Source organism: Procambarus clarkii, chromosome 34 (assembly GCF_040958095.1).
Source record: "Procambarus clarkii isolate CNS0578487 chromosome 34, FALCON_Pclarkii_2.0, whole genome shotgun sequence".
Taxonomy (NCBI): domain Eukaryota; kingdom Metazoa; phylum Arthropoda; class Malacostraca; order Decapoda; family Cambaridae; genus Procambarus; species Procambarus clarkii.
In genome coordinates this window covers 39,919,787-39,944,975 of record NC_091183.1, presented here as the reverse complement: position 1 = coordinate 39,944,975, position 25,189 = coordinate 39,919,787, and the positions used below count along the sequence as shown (strand labels likewise).

The following is a 25,189-nucleotide window of genomic DNA, read 5'->3' as shown; positions in this document are numbered from 1 at the left end:
GTACTGCAAGACATTGGTTTCATATGCAGTACCCCATAACTTTGTTTATGTTAACCTTGATCCCAAGATGATACAATCAAAAATAATGTTTTTGTCTTCTGTAACAGATTGTTATGTTAGCTTCATCCTGTCTTCACCACCTCTATCCCTGCCATCCCTCTGCCTCATTTTTCTCTTATTCAGACCTTGCCATGTTTGTAAAAAGCCATCTTCCTAATGTTAAAATTTGATAATTGTAAGCATTACCCATCATTCATCCTTTGATGTGTTGTTTTCTATAGGAATTATCTTCCTTAAGTTGGTGGTGTTATGTGGGATAATTTTCTAGAAAATGTTGTACTCCTTGAGTGGATGTCACCATATAGAATCTTCCCTACACTATATGATACACTTTTCCTAGTTAAAAGACTTCAAAGAACACATGAAAATATTTACTGGAGAATTCTATATTCTGGTTTGCAAGTGAGAAAGTTTAAAAAAGAAACAGCCCAGAGCCACAGATAAGGGAAGCAAAACAAAGTTAAATGCTGAATTGGGAAAGCAGTTATAATGAAATTGAGCATGAAATAATTTCATGCCCCCAGTTATTTCATTGGGCATGAAATAATGCCAAATATGTTGACAAAATTTGTAAGACTGTCAAATGGTAATTAATGCAGTGCAGGCATATTAAAAGGAAAAATGTATGGTGGGTGTTTTTCATCTTTGCAGTATTTTATTAAATACTTTCAACCAACTGATATTTGTTGTCCATCATGGTAGATAAATATTAATGGCTAACAAGGTTGGTAATATTGATACGTTATATGTTAATGGACGCATCTTTTAACAGGTTGGTGGTGCAGAGTGCTTCAAAGGTAAACCCAGAGGTGCCATATGTGGCGAGTCACCCCAAACTGGTTAAGCTACTGACCATTGTGCTTGGTCATCACAAGAAATATGCCAATGAAGGAAAGTCAACCAGAATCATGATATTTTCTCAGGTGATTTATTTGATAATTCCTTGGATCAGACATTCATTGTGTATCCAAATTGAATAATTGAATGTGAAAAGGTAGTTTAACAAATCAAATAATTTTTTCATGATGTGCTTTTTTTACATTTTTAACTGTGGCCACTGGTAGCTTAAAGAAGTACTTCACAAAGAATGTATAGAAAACTTACTTTGCATCTTAATATTTACTTCGGTTTTTTGTCATGTTAGTAAAAGTGAGACCATAAATTAAAGCACATAACTATCTCTAATTTAATTTGTTCAAACTCTAATTGAATTTTGTCATCGAATGGTAACTGATAACATTGTTAATTGATAAAAGTATATATCTTATATTTAACAATTACAGGTGTGATAAAAATTTATATCTGAATTTTAAGTAACAGATATTACACATTTATGTTTCATATTGAAATGTCAGGGATGTGGTTTTCTTAATGCTGTTCAGTATTTGTGAAGGAAAAGTTTGCCATATGTCTGTGATATGAGAGCTCGGATGCCACTCTTGTGCATTCTCACATACAGTAATTATCTGACGCTGGTATGTAAATTAATAATAGAGTACAATATGGCCTTTTAATAATTATTTCTTTATTCAAATAATTTTCAAATTTCCAGTATGTACTATAAATCTTGTTAACCCTCAATATGCGGTTATTGTCAATTGACGATTATTGTTATTGCTCAGTTTGTTTACCAGAGATGTTAAAGTGGTTATAATAGCTGTGTGGATGCAGAAGGGTTAACCAAGACCCGTAGACAAATTCTACTATCGTTTTGTAATTACTTACTATGTGATGAGGTTATTATGTAATGAGTCGCTGTCAAATGACAATTTGGTTTTTGTTGCCAGTACAGTACAGCAGTTGAATCGATGCCTGGATGATATTCCCAGGCAGAATCACAGCACAGCTCCTGTGCTTCAATTCCTATAGAGACTTACTATTGAGCTATGCCTGGAGTAGATATACTGTACATGCAATAGATGGATATACAGTACAGTGTTAAATTGTAGGCCTATATTCAGTATTCTGACAATGTTTTTACAAATTATGTTTACGTCAATTGAGCTATTCAATACAAATACTAAATTGTGTAAACTAATAAGTGAAAAATTTGTATACAGATACTGTATACAAGGTGAATATAAGCGCTCTCTCTTTCCCTTACAATTGTGTTAAAAACCCTCGTGTTTGCCGTCGAAAGATAGGTGACTGTCACCCAGCTTCCTGCCTCGGCCTACAAAATCAAATTTTGTTTTATTTCTTTTTTACTTTTGAATGCAAATGTAACATTCTATAAAAACAAATTATTATTATTATTATTATTATTATTATTATTATTATTATTATTATTATTATTATTATTATTATTATTATTATTATTTCTAAATAAAAGAGTATTATTAAATTTACGAAATGGTCAGTCAACATACGGGGGCAACAGTTGTCTAGAATCTAAAACTAAAGAGACATGTGCAGCGAGATTGGCCCCAACCATTTCAGAATTTGGTTGCCCAACTGTTCATTATAATGTTTTACCTTTTAAGAATGCACTGTATAGTTTATTTTGTTGGCAGTCAAATTAAAACTAATAATTCTTGTAATTTACAGTACAGAGACAGTGTCATGGAAATCACTGAAATGCTGCAACGACATTATCCTCTTGTTAAGGCCATGAGCTTTGTTGGACAGTCCACGGTGGCTCGAGGTGGTCGTGGATTCTCACAGAAGGAACAACTTAAGGTAGCCATTCTTTCATATACAGTACATGGTTTATATGTATATGATAGAATGGTTACATTCTATCATATACATTATAAATCATGATGTAAGCTTACAAGAATGTAAGAACACCAGTGTTATGTACTCTCTCAACCCAGTGTATCTTCTTGTATATAAATAAATAAATAAAAATTATTAAATAACAAAAAAAAAATGACAATCTGCTATTCTTTCAAGTGACTCTAAACTCCAGGAAAAGTAACACTTAAGTATTTTCTTCTCTATTGAAATGAATGGTGGTGATCAATGGAGAGCATACCTTAATCCACTCCAAGGCAGCTGCTTACTATTACTGTATGTACACAAACCCTTTAAATTCCTGAAAACTCCCTGTAAACTGTTTTTGGTAACTAAAAAATTAACAATCATTCTGAAGCTACCGAATCCCCATCAACCTACTATCTATGCCATCACCCAGGTGGTAGCACTGAATACCAGGGTGAGAGGGAGTTGTCCACCTCACTTTGAAGCCTGGCATATGACTACTTATACTGTTCACTCTGTAATGGCCGCTTTTCAGATAAATCCTCAATTGATTATCCTAAAAAATACTTTATATTTGCCTAATTTGTTTGCGACTGATCATACGATCTGCCTCATCTTTCTTTCAGGGAATAACTATTCCCCTGATGCTGATTATGAGGACCAAAGACCACCAGAGCCTATCAATTTCTAAGCCCATTAGGGCCTTAGAAATTTGGTCCTATCAGCTCTTCCAATTACACTTAAGTGACCTGTGTATTTGTAGTGCTCTTGGGAATTTGGTCTTCAAGTAGAGGCCTTATTGTATCTGAGCTACAAATATTACACATAAATCTTTCATTATTTTAAGGTTCTAGCACTGTCTCATTCAAGTGTCTGTGCTCAGCATATTTCTGGGTGCATAACACCTCAGAAATATAAAGATGACTTGTTTATTATTTTTTGTTTCCTCAGTGGCTGCCCTTATCCATTTTCGTTAACTGTAATGAGCTTCAGTGAATACTAGGCAAGTACGTATGCTACTCTAATGAGCATTCTTCCAACCTGAAGTGTCATCTAGCATGGGTTTTTCTGATTTTTCATTTATTAGGGAGGGTCGATGCACTCAATTCTCTGCTGTTTGTGGTTTCATGAACTACTAGCCAGTTGAAACCCTGAATGTGTTGTTTGCAACTTTTAGGATTGTACATCAGTGTTTATAATTTGTGGTCACGTCTATTCCCTCTAACATGTCTCTTTTGTTGGGTCCTAAGATTTGAAGGATTTCTTTATATTATTCGGGTGGATTGAGGCATGCTTTCCATTTACAGTAGTTCACTGCTCTATTGTTTAATAGGGAGGCAAGATAATTTTCAAGGTTACTGTACTTGTCTTTTTGGGCTCTTAGCAGTTTGCCAGCAGTTTTTAGCCTAGTAGTTTGCCAGAGCCCTAGTTGGGTCCAGTGAAGGTGACTTAAGGGGAGCTTACCAAAGAACAGCTCAGAAATAAGCCTCTCATTCTACTCAGTGCTCTATTTTTCTCAACAGGTGGTGAAAGAGTTCAGAGAGGGGGGCTTTAACACGCTCATTGCCACTTGTGTTGGAGAAGAAGGTGAGTTAGTTACTTGTTATTTACCAGTCTAATTATGTGTAGTATGGTTGACTTCAGTATAAAAGTAGTTTGCATTATTGTTGAGACACACTGGATATTGGATTCACTTAGGATTGAATGACAAAAAGAATTCATACTGTAAGGAAAGAATGAGAATGTATTTAAAGTGTGATGAATGAGAAATCATTTGAAGTGATTAAAATTGAAAATTGAACTTCAAAACAAATTGCAGAATTCTCATAATAGTTTTTCAGTGAAATTGTTGTACGAGTTGCACAATGAAATTATATGATTGTGAATGAAGATGATGAGTCACAATAACGTGGCTGAAGAATGTTGACCAACCCATACACTAGAAGATGAAAAGGCGACAACATTTCGGTCCATCCTGGACCAATATCAAGTCCATTGTGACAATCATTACACAATCGACTTGATAATCGTCTAGGACGGACCGAAATGTCGTCATCTTTTCATCTTTTAGTGTGTGGTTTGGTCAACATGTGAATGAACTCGCATCCCTGGAGTTCCCAAACACACACACACACACACTACCCACTGAACCATGATAAGCTTAAAAGTATCTCGGCCAAAAGTTCTCCCAGAGTTACTTGGGAGTTAAGAAGTCAACACCTGGCACCACAATACAAGTTGTACAAGATACCCGCCCACTCTTGCGTGTATCCAACTCTTACCAGAGGCACTTTTCTATACACTGATTAAGGAAAATGAAGGAATTTGAGTAACTAAGAGAAGGTAACTGGTGGTTAATGATCTTCCCTACTAGTGCCATGAAAGATGTTCCTAAAACAAAGCCAAAGTAGACTAAAAAAGCTAGAAACACCTTTAAAGTACAAACCCCCTCCACTAGACTAGACTTTGGTCTTGTTGGCAAAGAACCAGGTGATTGTGTAATGGGGTTTTATCTCAGTGGCTCCCTAGGTGGCCTGTTCTACCATCTGGTGGCAGAGGGGAAAGGCCACGAACTAGTATTTAGTTTTAGCCATGTTTATTTTTGGTTTACTATCCAACACTTCTCTATGAGCGTTTTGAGTCTTTCCGACTCCCTTTTGGTTTGTAGATTAGAATTCCTCAGTTGGTGGTTGATCTTTCATCCCTACATACTCCTCTGCCTCATTGATGATGTGGTACAATATTCAGGTTCTGTTGACCAGACCACACACTAGAAGTTGAAGGGACGACGACGTTTCGGTCCGTCCTGGACCATTCACAATCGACTTGAGAATGGTCCAGGACGGACCGAAACGTCGTCGTCCCTTCAACATCTAGTGTGTGGTCTGGTCAACATACTTCAGCCACGTTATTGTGACTCATCGCCTGCATTCAGGTTCTGGTTCCCAGTATGTCGAGATTGTCACAAATATCTGGTGTATGTGTCAGCTTGGTTTCTAGAGCATAAGAGAGTAAGCATAAACTCTGGGAAACTGCTGAGGAACCTTTCAGGAAAGAAAGGTTTCATTACACTCAGTGCTTTAATTTGATTTCTCTTGCATTATAATATTATATTTTGATTATCATGTTGCAGTAGATTCTCATGCTTGATTGAATAATTAGTTATAAAAGTTTTTTTCTTTTCATATAGGTCTGGATATTGGTGAAGTAGATTTAATTATATGTTATGATGCACCAAAATCTCCCATACGATTGGTGCAGAGAATGGGACGCACTGGGCGGAAGCGTGATGGTCGCATTGTGGTGCTAGTAACTGCTGGCAAAGAGGAGCAGGTAAACAGCTCTTAGATGTATCATTGCTGTGTTGTGTGTACACCTTTTTCCTAAATTTTTCTTTAACTCTCCACTTTTATGGGCCATTTAACTTCTTTTTAAATTTAGGGCCTTACTGAATGCATGCATATGAATACAAATTTAGTATAGCTCTGTTTTATATTACAGTACTGTATTTAAATTCTTTGATGTTTTAATTTTTCAGATGTACAATCAGAGCCAATACCAGAAAAAAAGCATTAATGCTGTCCTTGCCGACAAGAACAGGTTAAACCGATTTCTCAGCCCACATAGCTCTAACATGATTCCTAGAGGTGAGTGATCAGATTCTTCAGCTAATATATACTGTATAGCTTGGTGCTGAGAGGTGATTAAATTCTTCTCCTAATATAGCTTGAGCCTGATACCTAGAAGTAATTAATCAATTTTGAGATGTTATTTGTTTTTGTTTAATATGGTGCCACCACTAAAATCTGGACTAGATCATTTCACTCTTGACCCGGCTTCGTAAATATCATTTTGTTTTACCAATTGATGTCTTCAAGTAGTCTTCCTTGCCTACTTCTTTCTGTCTTGGTATAACCATGTAAGTAGTTATCATATATTCCTCTTTTTATATTTATTGTTGTTATGCAAGTGGAAGAGTGCAAGTACTCTGAAATAGTATCCCAGAGTTGAGATTATAATGTTTTGGTTATTGTTCAGGAATAACGCCAGTCTGCATGAAGCTGCACATGAAAGTGGGAACATGGAAGATCCAGACAGGCAGAGGTCGTAAATCATCAGTTGGTCCCACCACCTCCATAGCTTCAATGCTGGGAAATTCTGGCCCATCTCCTACAAATAAGAGGGTGAGCTAAAAAATACTGACATACCAGTATTTAAACTTCATAATTCTATGTATAAAATTACCAAGCATTGAAAATTTTTCTTGGTGAAACAACAAGTTTAAAAATTAGTTGAAAGACAAATTGTGTAGAGGTTTTGTTGTTAATTTTTTTATTGTCAAATAGTGCTGTTGGAGTTTGAAATTTTGTGCTTTTGTCAAATTATAAGCCTTAAGTGTTGAATTAATTTAGACGTTTTGGAGGTACAACACAAAGCTAAGTACTGTATAAAGTTCCATTTAAAATATATTGGCTCCATGTATAAAATGCTGGTCAGAATCATGAATATAATCGAATTCAAAATATGAAATGGTCAGGGCCGAGCTATTGGCAGTTTACTTATTTTGAGATTTTAAGATGCATATTACTCCTTAAGTTATCCCTACTTATAGTATAACTTTAATGTTCTTTAATTATTCAATATGTTTTGCATAGACAAATGAATGTTTAAACATTATTTTACTACTGACTAAGGCAAGACAATTACAGTACTGTAATGAGCTGTGTACTTAAGTTTGAATGGACTACAGTATTTTGGACCAACACATTTCTTTTCATCTCAAATCAACATGGGCACAGGCCATTTAAAATAAAAAATATATTATTACAAGAAACATTATAATATGCATTTATAGATTGTAATATGCTCATTACATCAAAACCTTGATGTAATACAACAGAATACACTAAATAAACTTGCTCTAGAACTGTTATAAACAGGGATTTTTGCTTTTGAGTGAAGTTTCACTTGCCTTGTGACCCATGAGTATGCATCTGAGCTAGTTGTTTTTGTAATTTAGGAATTTACATATACTGTACATATATGTAATTATATATATACATATATATGTACTAAAATTCTTAGTACATATATGTACTAAGAATTTTTTGTAATTTTGTTTGTGTAGGATAAAGTGTGTCCTCAATTTTCCAAAAGCAATGCATGCTAAGGAAGTTTCATTAAGCAAGACTGTCAGATAATTCAACACAATTACAGTACAGTTCTTTTCTTGCCATGGTTATATATATAAAAATACAACATTTATTATAATACAATACATACACTACTGTATTTTAGCATAAAGTATACGATCAAAATCATGTTACCGAGTAGAGGCCCCTCAGATGCTTCGTGGATTGGTATTGGCCTGTGGTGTGTGTATATTAGAGTGGGATGGTTCCTTGGTGATGGGTTGAGTTTGACTTACCATTGTATCCCTTCTCTGTCTTATATATCTGATAAGACCATTTGCAGATATCGCTAACAGACTTTGGGGGAAGGTTATGAAAAGTTAGCTTAGTGGCATGCTTCTGAGGAGGCCCCAAATGATTCCTGGCTCAGGAAGCATCCCCAGGCACTGCTCCGAAAGTATTGTTTCACTGTGCTCAATACCCGATAGTAAATTCTAGCTTGTAAAAGATAATAGAAATCAGTTTGAATGGTCAAGAATGCAAGTTGGATGCATTAAATTCATAAATAGGCTGCAGTTAAATTGGATAAGCTTGATCTCATAAACCCTTGAGTAAAATATTTTAAATGTCACTTGTTTTACAGAAGGATTGTGTAAATAATAGTGGACTGTCAAAAGAGGAATTCAGTTGGTGGAGGGAGAATCTTGAGGTTCCACTGGATGAAATCAAATCCATACCAAGACCATCATTACTCTGCCGTAGCAAACATGGTAAGTTTGCCCTGATTAATTCTGTGAAGTGTGAATAATAATTCCAGCTGCCCTTCTGAAGTTTGTCAAGATCTTCTTGCAATACCCTACCGTCTTCTTCAATTCTTACTCCTCTCATTAATTTTAATAATTTGCAAACATTGGCATGTACAAGATCATGCCAGGTGTTTCATATGGCTGTTCTAGGACAGCCAAATTAAAGGCCACTTTCTACTCCTCTCCAGGTTCACATATCCTCTCTGACTTTTGCTTCCTTTCCATCAAATACTCCCATACCCAGTCCAATACCTTACATGTTATTCCTGCTTGTCTCTCTCTATCTTGTGTATTATATTCCATGAGGAACTGTATCAAAAGCTTCTTGGCAGTCTAGGAAGATGCAGTCTACCCCAGCCTTCCTTCTCTTGTCTTATTTTGGTGATCCTGTTCTAGAATTCAACCAAGTTTGTTAAGCATGATTTCCCCCTTTCTGAAGTTGTGTTGTGCCTCATTTATAATTCCCTCTACCCAAATGTTCAACATCCTGTTTCTGATTACTTTTTCTAGAATCTTTCATGGAATGCATGTTAATGACACTGGATTATACTTTATTTCTTCATGTCTGTTCCTTTTACTGTGTATGTGTGTGTAATTACCTAAGTGTAGTTACAGGATGAGAACTATGTTCATGGTGTCCCGTCTTCCCAGTACTCTGTAAAAGCAAGCTTTCTAATTTTATTGGCAGGTTTATTTCCTTAGTTTAACTCTACGACCCCTTGTTCTTGAAGTTGCAATTTTCAAGAATTCTTCCTTGTCAATTTTGTAGATTCCTGTTACTGTTATGTACATAGTTACGTAGTAATCATATAATCTCTTTCTTCTGACTTTGGTATATTAAGCACCTCTAGCCTCCCCTTGAAGCTCTTGTATTTCAATTTCAGAAGCCACTTGGTTACATGTTTTTGTAATTTAAAACAAATTGTATGCTTCTTGAGAATATTTTTTGCGATCACATTTTTGCTATAAAATGTTTTTAGTTAATTCAATTTCTGCTCTTTTTTCTATTCTCATTTGAAATCAACTAATCTATGAAAGTTCAGTATTATTTATACTGTATTAAAAATTTGACTGTTTGATTATTTTACTGTCACTGAATTCACATTAATAATATATAAAATTCCTTATTTTCTTAAGTGTTATGTAGTATTCTTATTTCAGATACAAAAGAGGACTTCAATAGTATGCTCTATATAAACTTGGGGATGTATCAACCATGGCATACTATGGCCCAGAACACCCATGTAATGGGCCATTCCTCCCGTACACTCCATTTGGTTCAGCTAACTGAGTTTATTGGCCTCCAGCAGCATTTTGATGTTGATGATGATCCTTATGGCTTAGAGATGGCAGCATTTTTAGACATGGCTTATATTGAAGGTTTGTGTCTACTGATCTCAATGAATTATTTCAAAGTGCAGAGTTGTTACCAGTCCCTTTAATATTTTGTAGACATAGGTTTTGTAGACATATATCTTACTCACCTATATTTTAATAAATACAATTTGGGGGATTTTAAGTGTTCCATATAATTTATTGCAGGTCAGCAATTTTTTCAAACTTTATTGAAGCAGAAAGTGTGACTTTAATGTACCTTATTCTATATAAACAGTATATCATTATTTTTATAACACGCATAAATATTTATCTTGAAGTGTTGGGGAAAAAATATTGAATATACATAGATGAAAGGCAGTACTTTAGTAATGTAATATCAATCATTATATGTAATGATAACTATATTTTACACCTCACCAGGTAACACTGCACAGAAACCCTCAATGTTCTCTTCAGTACGAAGTGATGTACACAGAGACAGTCAACAGATCTTGCAAGGAAGTGGTGAAATTAAAAAAGGAAAAGAAAAGAAGAAAGCCAGTGCATCAACAAGAAAGGGTGCCAAAAAATCAGTTCAGAGCTGCCTCATCACCAGCATGTTTAGTCAGAAGCCTCGAGTTCATGTTGAGGAGCCAAAATTGAGTAACTGTCAAGATTTAGAAGATTTTGATGTTGCTAATAAAGATACAAATGAAGACCAATCTGAAATGGAAATAAGTGAAGTCAAAGTAGTTGATGTAGAAGACATAGAGCATGTTGTAATACCAAGTGTAAGTCCCTGTAAGAAGAACACTGATGCTTGTGATCACATGCTAGAGTTCTTGAACTTGTTGCCACCAAAGCAGCGTTCTCCTCTCCATATCCCAGACCCTCCAGATGCAAGTGACTTTTCTAATGATGATCAAGAATCTGAGCCTTCTAGCCCAACAGACATCATAAATGTATACAATGAATGGATTGAAAAGACAATGGATGTTGCCAAGAATGTTTTTAAATTAAAGAATGGTGGCATAGGTGCTTCAGATGCTGTAGATGTATCTATTAATCATTTTCAAAGACTGAATTGTGTTGAATCAAAGCTTATGAGTTTGAATGAAACAAATAATTCTTTAGTAGAGTTGCCTGATCTTCAAGGACATCAAGAAAATATTTATAAAAAGTCCTCCACAGCAGAAGTTTCATTAGAAGTATCCCCAGTTCTAGGAAATAATATGACCTCAGCAACTAGTCAAATTAAAAGCGGAAGTCAAAAGTCTGACTGTGGAAGTAGTGATACAGAACTTGTTACATCTCGAGATATTTTTGGTGATTCTACAGTGCCATCAGATCAAAATGTCTCACCAGTATTAAGTTCTAGTTATAAAAAGCCAGTTAGAACAAATCTGAAACTTTATTCCTCAACTCCAAAAGTCACTGCTAAACGCCTTTTCAAAATAGCAACTCCTGATTTGACTGGAATTGAACAGAATTCTCCATTTTCTAGAGAATTAGACACATCTTGTACTCCAGTAAAATCCCATACTGCTGCTAACTTAAGGAGAGAGCAATTAATTCAGAGAGATTCAGAAAATGCTGAGCTTGAAGCAAGGGGCTTGCCTTCAGGACTCAGTTATAGGAATAAAGTGCGTTCAAAATTAAGCAGATTTACGATACCTGAAAACACCAAGTCAGGAGGATGAACCACAGATTTCATCTTTACAGAAATACCAAAATCCTATACATACAAGCAAAGGAATCGACACTCGTCAAATTTCTAGTGTGTCTGTTATGAAAAATAAGGAAGGTTTGACAAATAAAGATGGTATGACAAATAAAGATGTTATGACAAATAAAGATGTTATGACAAATGAAAATCTTATGACAAATAAAGATCTTATGACAAATAAGGCTGTTATGATAAATAAGAATGATACAACCAATAAGGCTGTTATAACAAATATGGATATTATGACAAATAAGAATGTTATGACAAATAAGGATGTTATGACAAATAAGGATGTTACGGCAAATAAGTACGTTGCTACAAATAAAGCTATGACAAATAAGGATGTTATGACAGATAAGTTTGTTGCAACAAATAAGGATGTTACAACCCACAATAGCAGAGAGTGTAGTGTCAATTTTAATTTGAGCCTGGATGATGATCTCTTCGTTGACATAGAAGAAGAAGATAAAACAAATAGAAACGAATCTCCTGATATTGAAGTCATAGAACAATATAGAAAACCATTTGTTATTCCAACTAGACAATCACTGTCAAAGACAAACACAGGGTCACTTGCAGGCACAGCTTCAGCCCTTCTGAGTGTAACACAGATCATTGATTTAGTGAACGAGTCAACTGATAATATATCTTGTAAAGTTGTTGACAATGCAGAAACATCATCACCCAGTTTTCTAAAAAATACTGCTAAGTTAACAGGAATGTTATCCAAGTCATTGCTTTCCAAATCCAATGGCTATGACCAGAGTGTTAAAAATTCAGTATCCACAGAAACTGTGAAACAATCAAATTGCTTGGAAGGAGGACCAAACTTTTCTCTGCTTGATGGGTTGGTTTCTGATGATGAGGATAAGCCAGATGGAGTGAAAGAAGAATCCAGCAATGAACAAAGTGTCCATTTTGATTTGTTAGGGACTGATGAGTTTGATGTAGAGTCAGAATCACTTCTTGCTGATATTGAACTGAACATTCAGATGAAAGATGAAGGGAGGAAAACACAAGGGAAGAAAGGGATAAGTGATGAGGGAAGTTGTATAGATAAAGAAAATAAAGATAAATATATTTTAAAAAACAATATGCATAGTACAAAGTATGAAGCAAGGCAAAATTTAACAGGTAACACATCTCCCGAGATATTAAAATTTATTGATACAGTTCTTTCGCCTACACAAGAGAACTCACACGTTTGGAAGAGGAAGAGAAAACGACATAATGTAGTGGGATCTGACACTGAAGATTATGTCACACTTAGTAGCGACTCTGAAAATGACACACACGGAAGGTCTAGCTCCTTACTCACTGATAAAAGTAGTTCCTCGGGGAATAATATCGGGATCAACAGGAAAAAGAAAAAGATGTTTGGGGTTAAAAAGAACTTTGAAGATGATGATGATTTTGATGAAGATTCAACAGCAGCCTTTCAAATGATGCAACAGAAATCAGAGAGCTCAAGAAAGCAGCCACATAAAGACATAAAGGTAAATACATAACATATTGTAAATAAATGAATGATAATAGTACCTTAAGGAGGTTTAGATACACTGTACTTCATTATGATCTAATTTATTTTAAAACACAAAAGGGAAAATATGGCTTATACAGTATTTCTTATAATTTTTCCAGAAAAAGAATTTGTTTATTGAAGATGAAGCAGAAGTTTCAGAAAATGATGACTGTGTTTCTAGTGATGAACAGGAAGAAGATGAAGGGAATTATGACCACAGCTTTGTGGACGACTGCACACAGCTAACACAGGATACTTCTATAGAGTGAGTCCTTTGGGGGGTAACAAAGAATCATTGTGAACAATATTATGAAACCTAAAGTAGTTCAAATAATTAAATTTAAACTATTGTTAACATCTGAAGAGTGCTGTATTTCAGAAAACCATCACCACTGAAATCAATAACAGTGAATGAATGATTTCGAGTAATTGTTAATATGACTGCTTGTTTCTGATCTACTGCATTCAGTTGTTTCCTAAGGGAAGAACGTCTTTGCCCTGGGACTGGTCAATACTTTATCAGTATAGATGAGTGATCTGCACTTGTGCAACAGAAACCTTTTCAACTGTCCCTGCTCGGTCACATTTGTGCTTAGGGGACACTGGAGAATATTTAGTCTGGCCTGGATTGGCTACCAGAGAGCACATTAAAAATTCATTGCTTCCAAGTGCTAATTGACATCACAAGGACCAATCAACGCTCTTCGGGATGTGGTGTCTGATGTCGCGGGTTGCCTTGGTTACTGGCGATCTGTTTCAGTCATTTTCAAGACTGCTTAGTCATTCATTTTTCTTATCTTTCTTTTCCATCCTTATCTTACCTTAGGTGGTGATTTGCTGGTTTATGTGCTGTGTGCTAGATCAACTTTCCAGCCTCTCCAATTGTTTCGAGTGAAGTCTGCTCTACCTGCTCCTCGCTAAAGCTATAGGAGAGCTTTGTTTTATCAATATCATGGTCTGTCATGTGTTTCAGGGCCATTGCTGGCCTGTGGGGGTCCAGCTCTTCTTCTTCTTCTTCCCCAGCTTCCTTTGGGGGAAGGAGAAACTTTTAAGCATTTTGAAGTTTTGTAGAGGCTACCTTTGCTTGCCATGTTGGCCCTTTTGTGGTAAGTCTTGGCAATGCTACAGTTTGGGGACATATGCACAATTTCCAGCAAACCTGGTCCATGGAAGCGTGTTCGTTCTCTTTGGTGTCTTAAGATCTTCGGTGAATTTTGTACCACTTGCCTCCTCAAGTGTCAAACTTCATTCTCTCATCTTTGTCCCACATTCCAGTGACAAAGAAAGAGTGTCCATGCCCTGGTGAATACTCAACTTATCAGAGGTCAATGCTCATATGCCCATCCTTCTGGATGACAACTGTGCTGAAAATTTGCTAGAAGCTGACCTTCCAGTGTTGTCTCTCTGGATCTCAAGGAGTTCATTTGGCTCAATCAATTTTCCAGAACAATTGCCTGGCTGATTTGTGTTGTCCTTTAGGGTGTGTGTCTTTATGGTAATTTAGTCCTGGCTTACCCCAATGACTGGTTGTTCTGGGTCTTCGGTCATTGAGCTTGTCTGCAGACTCAGGATCTGGTTCTAAAAGTGCTGGTTCAATTTGGATTCGGGGTGACTGTTCTAGAGTTCCAGCAGAGTCCATCTCAGCATTTCCAATGGCTGAGGTTGGTTTAATTTTTAGGAGTTTAGTTTTTCTAAGTGTTTTGTATAGGGATCTCTTGATGCAGGGTGGAATGTTCTCTAAAGCTTTCTGACACCAGTATAACTATGCAAGGGCTTGATAAAACTTTCCCTTTTGTGCTGAGTGTGTGTCACCATCTCTCAACTGTACATATCCTGTCCTTCAAAACCAGTTGATTCTTACATTAGGGAGCACCCAAAAGTCATATTAGTAAGTAGTTTTTCATATAAACTCAAACCCTATTTTTTAATCTAAAGTATGAAGAGATAGACAGATTTATACAGCATTTAAACAGCACTGTATGCACATACAGCACTGTATGATGAATACAGTAATTTTTTTTTTTTTTTTTTTTTTTTTTTTTTTTTTTTTTTTTTTTTTTTTTTTTTTTAGATATTTGTTTTTATTTGCTGCTTCCCTGTGCTTAGATTAAGTTGTATTGCTTTTAGAAAGTATTATAATACCACTCACAATATATTTTCAGTATGAAAGCAGTGTATTTGCAGTCTGTTGTTAGTCCACTCAAGATGGCTCAGAAGAATCGTCGCCATAACGAACACCAGCTGTCTGACACAGATGAAAGTACTCAGGAAATGGAGGTAAGTTGACAATTAAATATTCATATACCGTACAGTATATTTTTAATTGTGACTCATGAATTTAATATAATTTTACAGCTACATAAAATAACTGTTTCAACTAAATAAATAAAAAAAAAATATTGAAAAAAGTCAGGAACTGTATGAATGTATGAAAGGAATATTTAGTGTTCATTTACCATTTTAATTAAAATAGATGATTCTTACTTACATTATTATTTGCCGTATAATAAGGTATCCCTTTGTAAATGGATGTGTTATTGTATGGCAAATTCCCCTTAACAACAAGACACAAAATTGTTATATAAGCACTGTTGAAGGCAGGATATTCGGCACTATGACCACACCATAAGGTGAAGGCTCAGTCTAGGGGTGAGTTCCAGTGCCAACACCTGGTGGTTCACTTGTATACCTAATTATCAGAGCACATACTTGGTCGTCATTTTGATTATGAGTAATGTTTGGAGGAGCTATTCTGGGTTGGATTGAATTATGTTTTCCAGCGTCTGTTCCCATTCATGATCCGGTGGAGCTGTTTGAGAACACTCTTGCTTCATTGCATATTAAAGTCCCGGCAGTACACTCGGGTATGTTCTTGACTCACAATTGACAATTCTGAACTCAAATCTTGGGCGGGATAGAAATGGTTGGGTGCATTTCCTATCACCTAATGCATTTGTTCAACTAGCAGTAAGTACTCAGGAGTTAGTCAGCTAGTTGTGGGGTTGCATCCTGAGTGGGGTCAGTAATTTGACCTTTTTTTAGGGGGGGGCACCTCAATATAAGCCTAACAGCGTATGAATACACTCTGGCTTCCCGACCCAATAAATAAAAAATAAAAAATATGAAGCTCAATCTGACCTGGCTGAAATTTTGCCATATTCTTGAAGGAGCAGGAAATTGCCTCAGAAAGCAATTGAGTGCTTCAGCTTAGAAAGCCAGGAAAGACAAAAATAAACCTTGTACCCGGTAGGTGATATTTCTGCAACTGTCACAGATATAGATATATAACTGTCACAACATTTACTGTCTGCTTACAGGAAGAGGAAGATGAAGATGAAGACAGCTTTGTTGTAGACAACAATTTTGTGGAGTATGACACTGAATACATGGGTGATACTATGCTAGCTGAAGACCCTATCATAGCACAGGTAATAATAAGTAACTATTTATAACTTAAAACTGTCAGTGTGATGGAAATGCTTTATAGTGAAAAATTTTGGAATGAATAAAGTTTATAGTTTAAATACGTATATTTAAATTATCTGTAGTTTAAAGAAAATATTAAAAATTGGCTTAATTTTTATTTATTTTTAATAATAAGGTACTCTATGTTCATAGACTTTTATTATAAAACTGCATAGGTTATTTTATCATTAGATAATTGGAATATAAATCATGTTCTTGTGATTTAATTGTGCATAATTCTGTATTTTCTAAATCCAGGCTCTTGATGATGAAGTAGTATCTAAGAAAAGCAAGGATGCCGAGAATGGAAGTAAAACCAAGAGAAAAAGGATAATTAACTGTGAGTCATCAAGTGATGAAGAAAGTGGAAATCACAACAGCAAGGATAAAAGTGATCTTTCTTTACTCAGACAAGTGCGTGATGATTGTAGTAGCTCCTTGCCTAAATCATCTTGCACTAGCATCCAAGATCGAGGTTTTGTCATGCAAAGGGATGCTACAAAAAATAAAACTCCAAGCACCGTCATCTTAAGCCTAACACCATCAGATAAATTGCAAATTATACAGCATAGTGAATCGGGAAGATTGCACTCAAGTCCAAAGCGATCAATAATAACATCAAAGTTGTCAGAAAATGACCAGTCAACAGGTGGTAGTAACCAAGTTCGAAGTTTATCTCGATGCTACAGTGCTGATCCTCAACGCAAAACACAACTTCTCTCTCCAGAACGTGCCGTTGCCAGAATAGCACCTCTGCAAAATAAATTGTTTTGTAATAGTGGTTCAGAAGGTTTCTGTATGCCATCTGAGGAACTTAAAAAGGATGATAAAGAAACACGTGTAGCTCGAGTATTACCATCAAAATCGAACAGCTTATTAGCATCCAGCATGAGGACTGAGCCTGTATCCTCCATACCGGATCCAGTGACTGGGTTAAAAGTGTCCTGGTTCCAATGTTAAAATGCCGCTGCAAAACAAGCACATGAAAATCAGTGTAGTACAAATCTATCAGAGAGTAAACCAGGTACATCCACATTTACCAACACCAGACAAGTAAGTATATTTTAGTACAGTATTATTCTAAATTATTCATTATTGCCACTGTGCAGTTCCAGTTTATGGTTGATATCTACAATTTATTAACATATTAAGCAGAGCATAATATGAAATGCTGAAGCATTAATAATGAATAGCAGTCCGTGTGGCGCAGTGGTAAGACACTCACCCTGGCGCTTTGTGAGCGCTTTGGCCTGGGTTTGTATCATGGCCGGGGAGGACTGACTAGGCGCCAGTTCTTAACTGTAGCCTCTATTCCTGGTTATTAAACAATTTGGCAGGTTGTATTCCGGGGAAAATTAGGATTAAGGACCTGCCCGAAATGCTATGCATGCTAGTGGCTTTACAAGAATGTAAGAACTCATGTATAAGTATATTTAAAAAAAAAACTTTTCTTTTAATAAGAGTTCTCATCCTGTCAGGTAACATTCGTATTGATGTTTTTTGTAATGCCATTTTCCAAAAGCCTGCTTAAATTGAATCTTTACTTTTACTTTTCATTTTATAATGTCTGTGTCTTTGCCAGTATAACCCAGAAGAATTTGAGGAGAAAATGATTTGAGAGTGAATATTACTCTTAACCTATGATCATTACACTCCCTATACTCATTATTCTGCAATGTTATATAAGAGGATGATATGAAGAAGAATAAAGGAGGATGGATTGCATCCTCCTGTACTCATTCCACCACCCTGTATATATTTTGAAATATTCCAGCTCAGTGGTACCTTTCTTGAGTGCCCTCATTCAGTTGAAATATATATATATATATATATATATATATATATATATATATATATATATATATATATATATATATATATATATATATATATATATATATATATATATATATATATATATATATATATATATATATATATATATATATATATATATATATATATATATATATATATATATATATATATATATATATATATATATATATATATATATATATATATATATATATATATATATATATATATATATATATATATATATATATATATATATATATATATATATATATATATATATATATATATATATATATATATATATATATATATATATATATATATATATATATATATATATATATATATATATATATATATATATATATATATATATATATATATATATATATATATATATATATATATATATATATATATATCTATCTATCTATCTATCTATCTGTCAAATTAGCAAATTAGCAATTTTTCTTGGTGAATGACTCAAATGGCATTGAAATTCATATAAACTGAGAAAATTATCTGAACTATGAATGCTCGTTGACTTCTGAAGACACAAAAGAGCACCAAAACATGAATGATGTCGGTAGAGACAAAAATATATTTTGGCATTGTTCATTATTATCTGCATGTCTTTGTTTCAATCAAGAGTATATTGCAAAGTATTCTTTCCCCTAGGTGGCAGCAGTGGTGTTAGTGGACTCATGTGAGATAAGTGGTGGAGGAAATATTGTGTCTAAGATGAGACTTCAGTATGGAGCCAGCACTGCAGTTGTCCAGCTGGCACATGCACATTACGCTGTTTCAACACGGATGGCTGTAACTCGGTTGCTGCACTCTGGTAATATGTGTGGTTATTGCTGATGCTGAAATGGCATGAAAGATTCTGTATTAAGGAGGGTTTCCAGCATCTTCGTCAATGTCTTTTCCTTTAACTAGCTTCTATTCCTCTTCCATTAGCTTTATTATTCCCTACAACTCTTAGTCTTTCTCCACCCATCTGTGACTTTTCATTAATTTCATATACAGTATTTCATTTTTACATTCCTGTTTTGTCTCACACTCATGCTGAGTTCCTCTCTAAGATCTGTTTCTTTTTCCAGCTTCTCTGTGTTTTGTCCTCACTTGTATTTCAAAAAGGGTCAGTCTTACCGCAGCCTTTCATTCACCCCATCACTGTGCATTACAGATGTGTGAAATTTTACAGTGGATAGAGTTCTTTATGTTTGTGCCATGCTGTCCACATTTTAAATTACTATGACATGTTGAATATGGACTAAAGAAAGTTGAACTCGTGGGTTCTTGCCAATCACCCCCCAGTATTCAGCAGCAGCCAGCAAAGAGGAAAGTTGGTACAGAGAGTTCAAGGAATGCTGGACTTGTATGAACGACCCGTGATCATTGTGGAGATGGATCGTGTGAAAGCTGGAGAATCGTCCCACCATGGACAGAGTCGTTCTAAATATCTGGACACAATCACATGTGCTAGTGCACAGGTCACACAGCTCAAGGTCCTCTACTCAAGTGGTCAAGGTAAGTATTCTTCTGGTTGTGAATACTGTAATAACTTGAACTGTGTACATTTTAGGTAAAATAATAGTGTAATCTTCAAAATTCATCCCTCTTTAAATGGAATACACCCAGATAAAGGATAAATTTTCCTATCAGATTACCCCTCTAAAATTTAGATTCAAGCCAAATACACAATAGTCATATAGCTGCAAGGAAATCCTCTTACCCTGTATGGGTAGTCAGCAAGTCTTATTGAAACCACCTCCATCCCACACCTTTTAAAAAATATATAAACTTGAACATTGAGGGATGTAATTAGCATGTCAGGTATAAATAGCTAGGTGGAGCATACAGAGCTAGATATCACTTCCCATAGTCACTGTGCATATACAGAGTATATATATGTATTTAGATTTACTGTATATGGTGTGAGTGAGATTGAATGCATTTTTATATGATCGTAGTTTTATAAAGCAAATTTTTTCTTAATATTCATCATCAGTCTTGCCATTAGCAAGACTGATGATTAGGCTTCTGATGATGCCATTAGACTGATGTCCATTAGGCTTCCATGCTTCAATTTAAAAAAATTGTGTTGTCAGTATGTATTAAACTGCTTGCAATTATGTAAGGTTAGAAGAGAATAAAGAGAGTATTTTTTAAACAGAGGAGACAACCTCAATGTTGTTGCAACTGGTAGAGCAAGAAAGTTCCAAGGGCTACAGCATTCCTGTTATGCCAGAACATTTGACCCAACTGAAACAGGTTAGTTACCACACTATTTATCTTTGCTAATAAAAACTGTAACAGGTTAATTATGATATTGCTTAATTTATAGTTAGGCTATATATAAATTTAGGAGTAGAGTACTGTATGTCTATAAGGGGTAATATAATTATTCCACATCTCATAAAATCAAAGCTAAATCTCACTCTAGGGGAAGTTTTAACTTAATTAATTTTAACTTGTTTTATATAAGTAAAAAATGCATATGTGTACATGGGATGAAATTTTTACAGTTATTCTCTTGAAAAGTCCCATGCTCTGAGAGTAAGAAAAATGACCTAGAAGTTGGCTTCCTTGAAAACTAGATTCATGAAATGTACCTTTTGCATAGAAGGCCCAGAAAATGTTTAATTCTACTCTGCATATCCATTTTATGCCTTTAATTGATTGGATATGACCACTACATACAAGATATTGAGCAGAACAGACATACTAGATAGGTAACATGTTCACTTGAAGCCTGATTTTTTTTTATTGGTGTTAACTGTATAAATGTCACCATGCTTGGATTGTTTAAATAATAAAATGGCAATGCTTCTTGGTGCTGTCTGTTTAATCTGGATAGTAGTTTAGGTTGATAAATCAACTGAATATTTACACTATATATAAAAAGAATATAAAAGAATTGGGGGATTTAAAAAAACTTGTTTTAAAATTAAATGCATTATACTTATACAGTACTGTACATTATTAACCAATCAAGTCTTTATCGCTGAGCATTTTTCACTCCTAGTAGCAACCATCATATTTTGAAGCCATTAATTTCAACTTTTCCAATGTTATTAATTTATGTGTGTGTGTCTAATTCTAGGTTGTGAATTTCTACCTGTCACTGCCACGCATGAGTTACGCAACAGCTTTGTGTTTGGCTAAGAATTTTAGAAGCTATTGCAGACTTCATAAATAGGTAAGATGCAAGAATGCCTTTTATTAAAGAGAGCAAGAATGAGTATACTGTATTTATCAAACTTAGGGCAAGGAATTGTTTAATGCTGGGTTTAGGTGACACAGTAACTGTTCCTAATCAATTACAATTTACTGATATGTGCCAGAATATAATTACTGTAACATATCAGTGAATAATGTACTATAGCAATGTACTACTTTATCTTTTTCCACATTAAAGAGTGGAAAAGATAAAGAAGAAGAGAGAGAAAAGGAAAGGAGTGCATGTGTATGTGTACTAGACAAAAAACATACAGATCGAAGGAGATAGTTGGCAATCATTCCAAATGCTTTAGAATGCTTCTAATTAATGTTTTCTATGTATAATAACCAATGTTATAATTTTGTTGCATAATGATAGGCAAGATAAAGTATATCAAATCTTGTAGGTATATGGATTGATAAGCAAAACCCAATTTCCTTAAATTTCTTTAGGGAAAAAATTATATGACATTATCCAGATTTATCTTGGATGACCCGAAATACAGAATGTCATTTTGTGTAAGCTGTTGTCTAAGGATTTAACTTTTTTCTAAGATAAGTAAGTGGTTTATTAATGTGCAGAAGCATGCCTGAAAGTCAACTGGAAGCATCTTGAACTAAAGTACAGTACTGTACAATATAAGTCTTGTGGTGAAGGGATAGCAGTTAGTACTGAGGAATGCATCAATTTCTCATGCAGGCAAAAAACAAAAAAGAGCATTAAGGTGGGAGGTTTCCAGAGAATGAGTCATTAGGTGTATGTGGATATATGCACACAATGCATAATGAATATGCACATTCCTGCCCGAAATGTTATACGAACTAGAGGCTTTACAAGAATGTAAACGCACCATGCTATTTACTCTCGTAAACCCAATGTACCTTCTTGTATATATATAAATAAATAAATGATAATTCGTCCTACCAATTAATTTATTTATTTTTTATCTTTCCAAGCTCTGCAGAGATGATAAGAAACAAGGGTCGTATGTCCATCCAGCGAGCAACAGCCATCAAACAGTACCTCCAGAGAGACTTTAGGCCAGATATGCTACCTCCTCACTAATTTTCACACCTTCATTTATCATTGTAATATAAATGAAATTCAAATTATCATTGCTATATTATAAAATAACTTTGAAGTCTTGATATCAAATGTTATATACAGGTACATGTATATACTGGTATGCATAATTTTTTGTATTATATTGCATTTGATATCCGGTAAAAAACATTCATGGATTTCCTTATTTATAACTTAAATCTTAATTCCTCTGCTGATTTAACCTTGGCTTCAGGGTTAACCTTAACACTTTATGCTAATATATCTAAAATGTTTCTAATGGCCTAAAATTTTCACTACATTGTTGGCAAGCATTTTGAGACTAGGTATTTTAATATTTATCCTGCTGGTAGTTGTTATGCCATCCATCATTCACATATTGAGCCTCATCTTGCCATCATTATCATTCTCTTCTCAGCTCTTAACGCATGTTGCTTTATTGTTATGATTATTCAGATTGAATTATGTCTATACCTGTTGCACTCTCTTAGAAATTTTGTGACTTTTATAACACGTGTTCAATTCTGAGTGATACAAATTGGTAGGGATATACATCTGATACTGGTAAGTAGTCATTGTTGTTGTTAGTGATGATGATTGTGATGTAGACAGTGACCTAAGTTACCTTCTAATTAGTCACTATGAAAGATTTATTTTGAGAGAAGAAATGATAATCTACTACTTCACACTGGGTCTTCAGTCTTTTCATAATATTCTCACTGCATGATTAGTGGTCTTTAATCTCACAACAAAGCATTATTGTTTTGCTTACCTTTATATTTTATATATATATATATATATACAGTGTATATATATATATATATATATATATATATATATATATATATATATATATATATATATATATATATATATATATATATATATATATATATATATATATATATATAATACACCCATTCCTGTCTTAGTTTTCTCATTTATATGTTTTTGCTTTCTCATTTTCTAGTAGTACAGTATTGTATACTACATGGTCTTCTGTGCTCGGCACCTTCTGTTGATAATTACTCACTTCCGATTTTCTATCTTTGTTCTTCCTTTCTTTGTTTTATACATTTGTTATTCTGTTTCTATACTTTTGTGGAGGATACCTCCTAACCCATGAGGGTGGAAAAGGGTAGTGGTCCTAACCCCATGAGGTGGGAAATAGTGTCTCATAACTCAAGAAGGTGGAAAATGGTGTTCCCAGCCCAGTGAGAATGGGAAGCTCTTTCACTCATAAAGGTGGGTGGAAAATAGGATAAAAATGGTGGTGGAAGTGGTGGTCAGTGTAATTATTTATGGATTTATGGTTGTCAATGTTATCTTCAGTCTTTATCATTGAACTTTCTTTTAACTTCAGAAATTTAGAAGATCTTTAAATACACTTGGTAATGCTGTCACAACAAATTATAAGTTATAAACATTACATATACCTGTTTGCATACATGCGTATACTTGTATATACATTACATTCATGAATGACACTAAGAGTAGATTTTACCATTCATATTAACGAAAGCCAAAAAATGCAATACTGTAGTTACCTTATATGGTTCTTCACACACATTGCGTGCTTATTTTTACACTGATGAAAGATTTATATCAGTTTTACTAGTATCTCTAGTAAAATTGAATTATGTTCATAATTATATTTCTGCCATCACAATCGATTACCAACATCAGTGGTAAATCTCTCGTCATTATTCTCCTTAACTGACTGTCATGTTGCCATAAAAGTCAGGAAAAATTCTAAGGAAGTAAGTAAATTTTCACTTTGAATACAGTACTCAATTAAAGAAATACAACATGCACCATAAAAAAATTATGTATACGGGTATTTAAGACGAGGTATAAATGGATCCAATATTATCCTTCCCAGCATTCTTGAATTTTGCAGAACCACATCCATAGAGGTTGCATGTCAAAGAAAAGCCATTGATTTTAATGTTTTGGATATATTAGTGTATTCTTCCTGAAAATTTGGTGTGCTGTCTGTCAAAGAAATAATGGGGTCTAACAGAGTAGTGTTTCAAATATAATTAAAACTGTTTATATTTAATAGGCAATAATTTAAGATTTTGTACAAAACAATGAATTTTTATATTTAAAATGTACAGGGTTTGTCCATTTAGTGTTTTCTTAAATGTTTAAACATCATTGTTTATATACATGTTGCAGTGGCTGTGATATATGTATTGTAAAGATATTTTTATTTATATAAATGTTATACATATTTTTAATAAATTACTAAATAATATTCCTTTGTATTATTTGAAACATTGCTGTATGTTAATTGTAATACATTACACTAAATGTACTGTATTTGGTAATGGTGAGTGAAGTCAT

General features: G+C 34.4%; 1 protein-coding gene across 1 annotated transcript in view; it reads left to right on the top strand.

The window, feature by feature from the left end:
• The window catches only part of Fancm (FA complementation group M), a 32,753-nt gene extending 7,653 nt beyond the window's left edge, over positions 1-25,100 (top strand). Inside the window, 21 exon segments of the mRNA XM_069335718.1 lie at positions 401-462; positions 833-983; positions 2,608-2,739; positions 4,287-4,350; positions 5,954-6,096; positions 6,302-6,410; positions 6,802-6,947; positions 8,539-8,665; positions 9,863-10,081; positions 10,460-11,715; positions 11,717-13,240; positions 13,386-13,531; positions 15,429-15,543; positions 16,584-16,694; positions 16,990-17,688; positions 19,231-19,393; positions 19,873-20,085; positions 20,732-20,829; positions 21,662-21,736; positions 21,738-21,757; positions 22,735-25,100. Of these exon segments, the coding sequence (XP_069191819.1) occupies positions 401-462; positions 833-983; positions 2,608-2,739; positions 4,287-4,350; positions 5,954-6,096; positions 6,302-6,410; positions 6,802-6,947; positions 8,539-8,665; positions 9,863-10,081; positions 10,460-11,715; positions 11,717-13,240; positions 13,386-13,531; positions 15,429-15,543; positions 16,584-16,694; positions 16,990-17,688; positions 19,231-19,393; positions 19,873-20,085; positions 20,732-20,829; positions 21,662-21,736; positions 21,738-21,757; positions 22,735-22,843 (5,682 nt within the window). The 3' untranslated portion in view covers positions 22,844-25,100.
• The last annotated feature ends 89 nt before the right edge of the window (positions 25,101-25,189 follow it).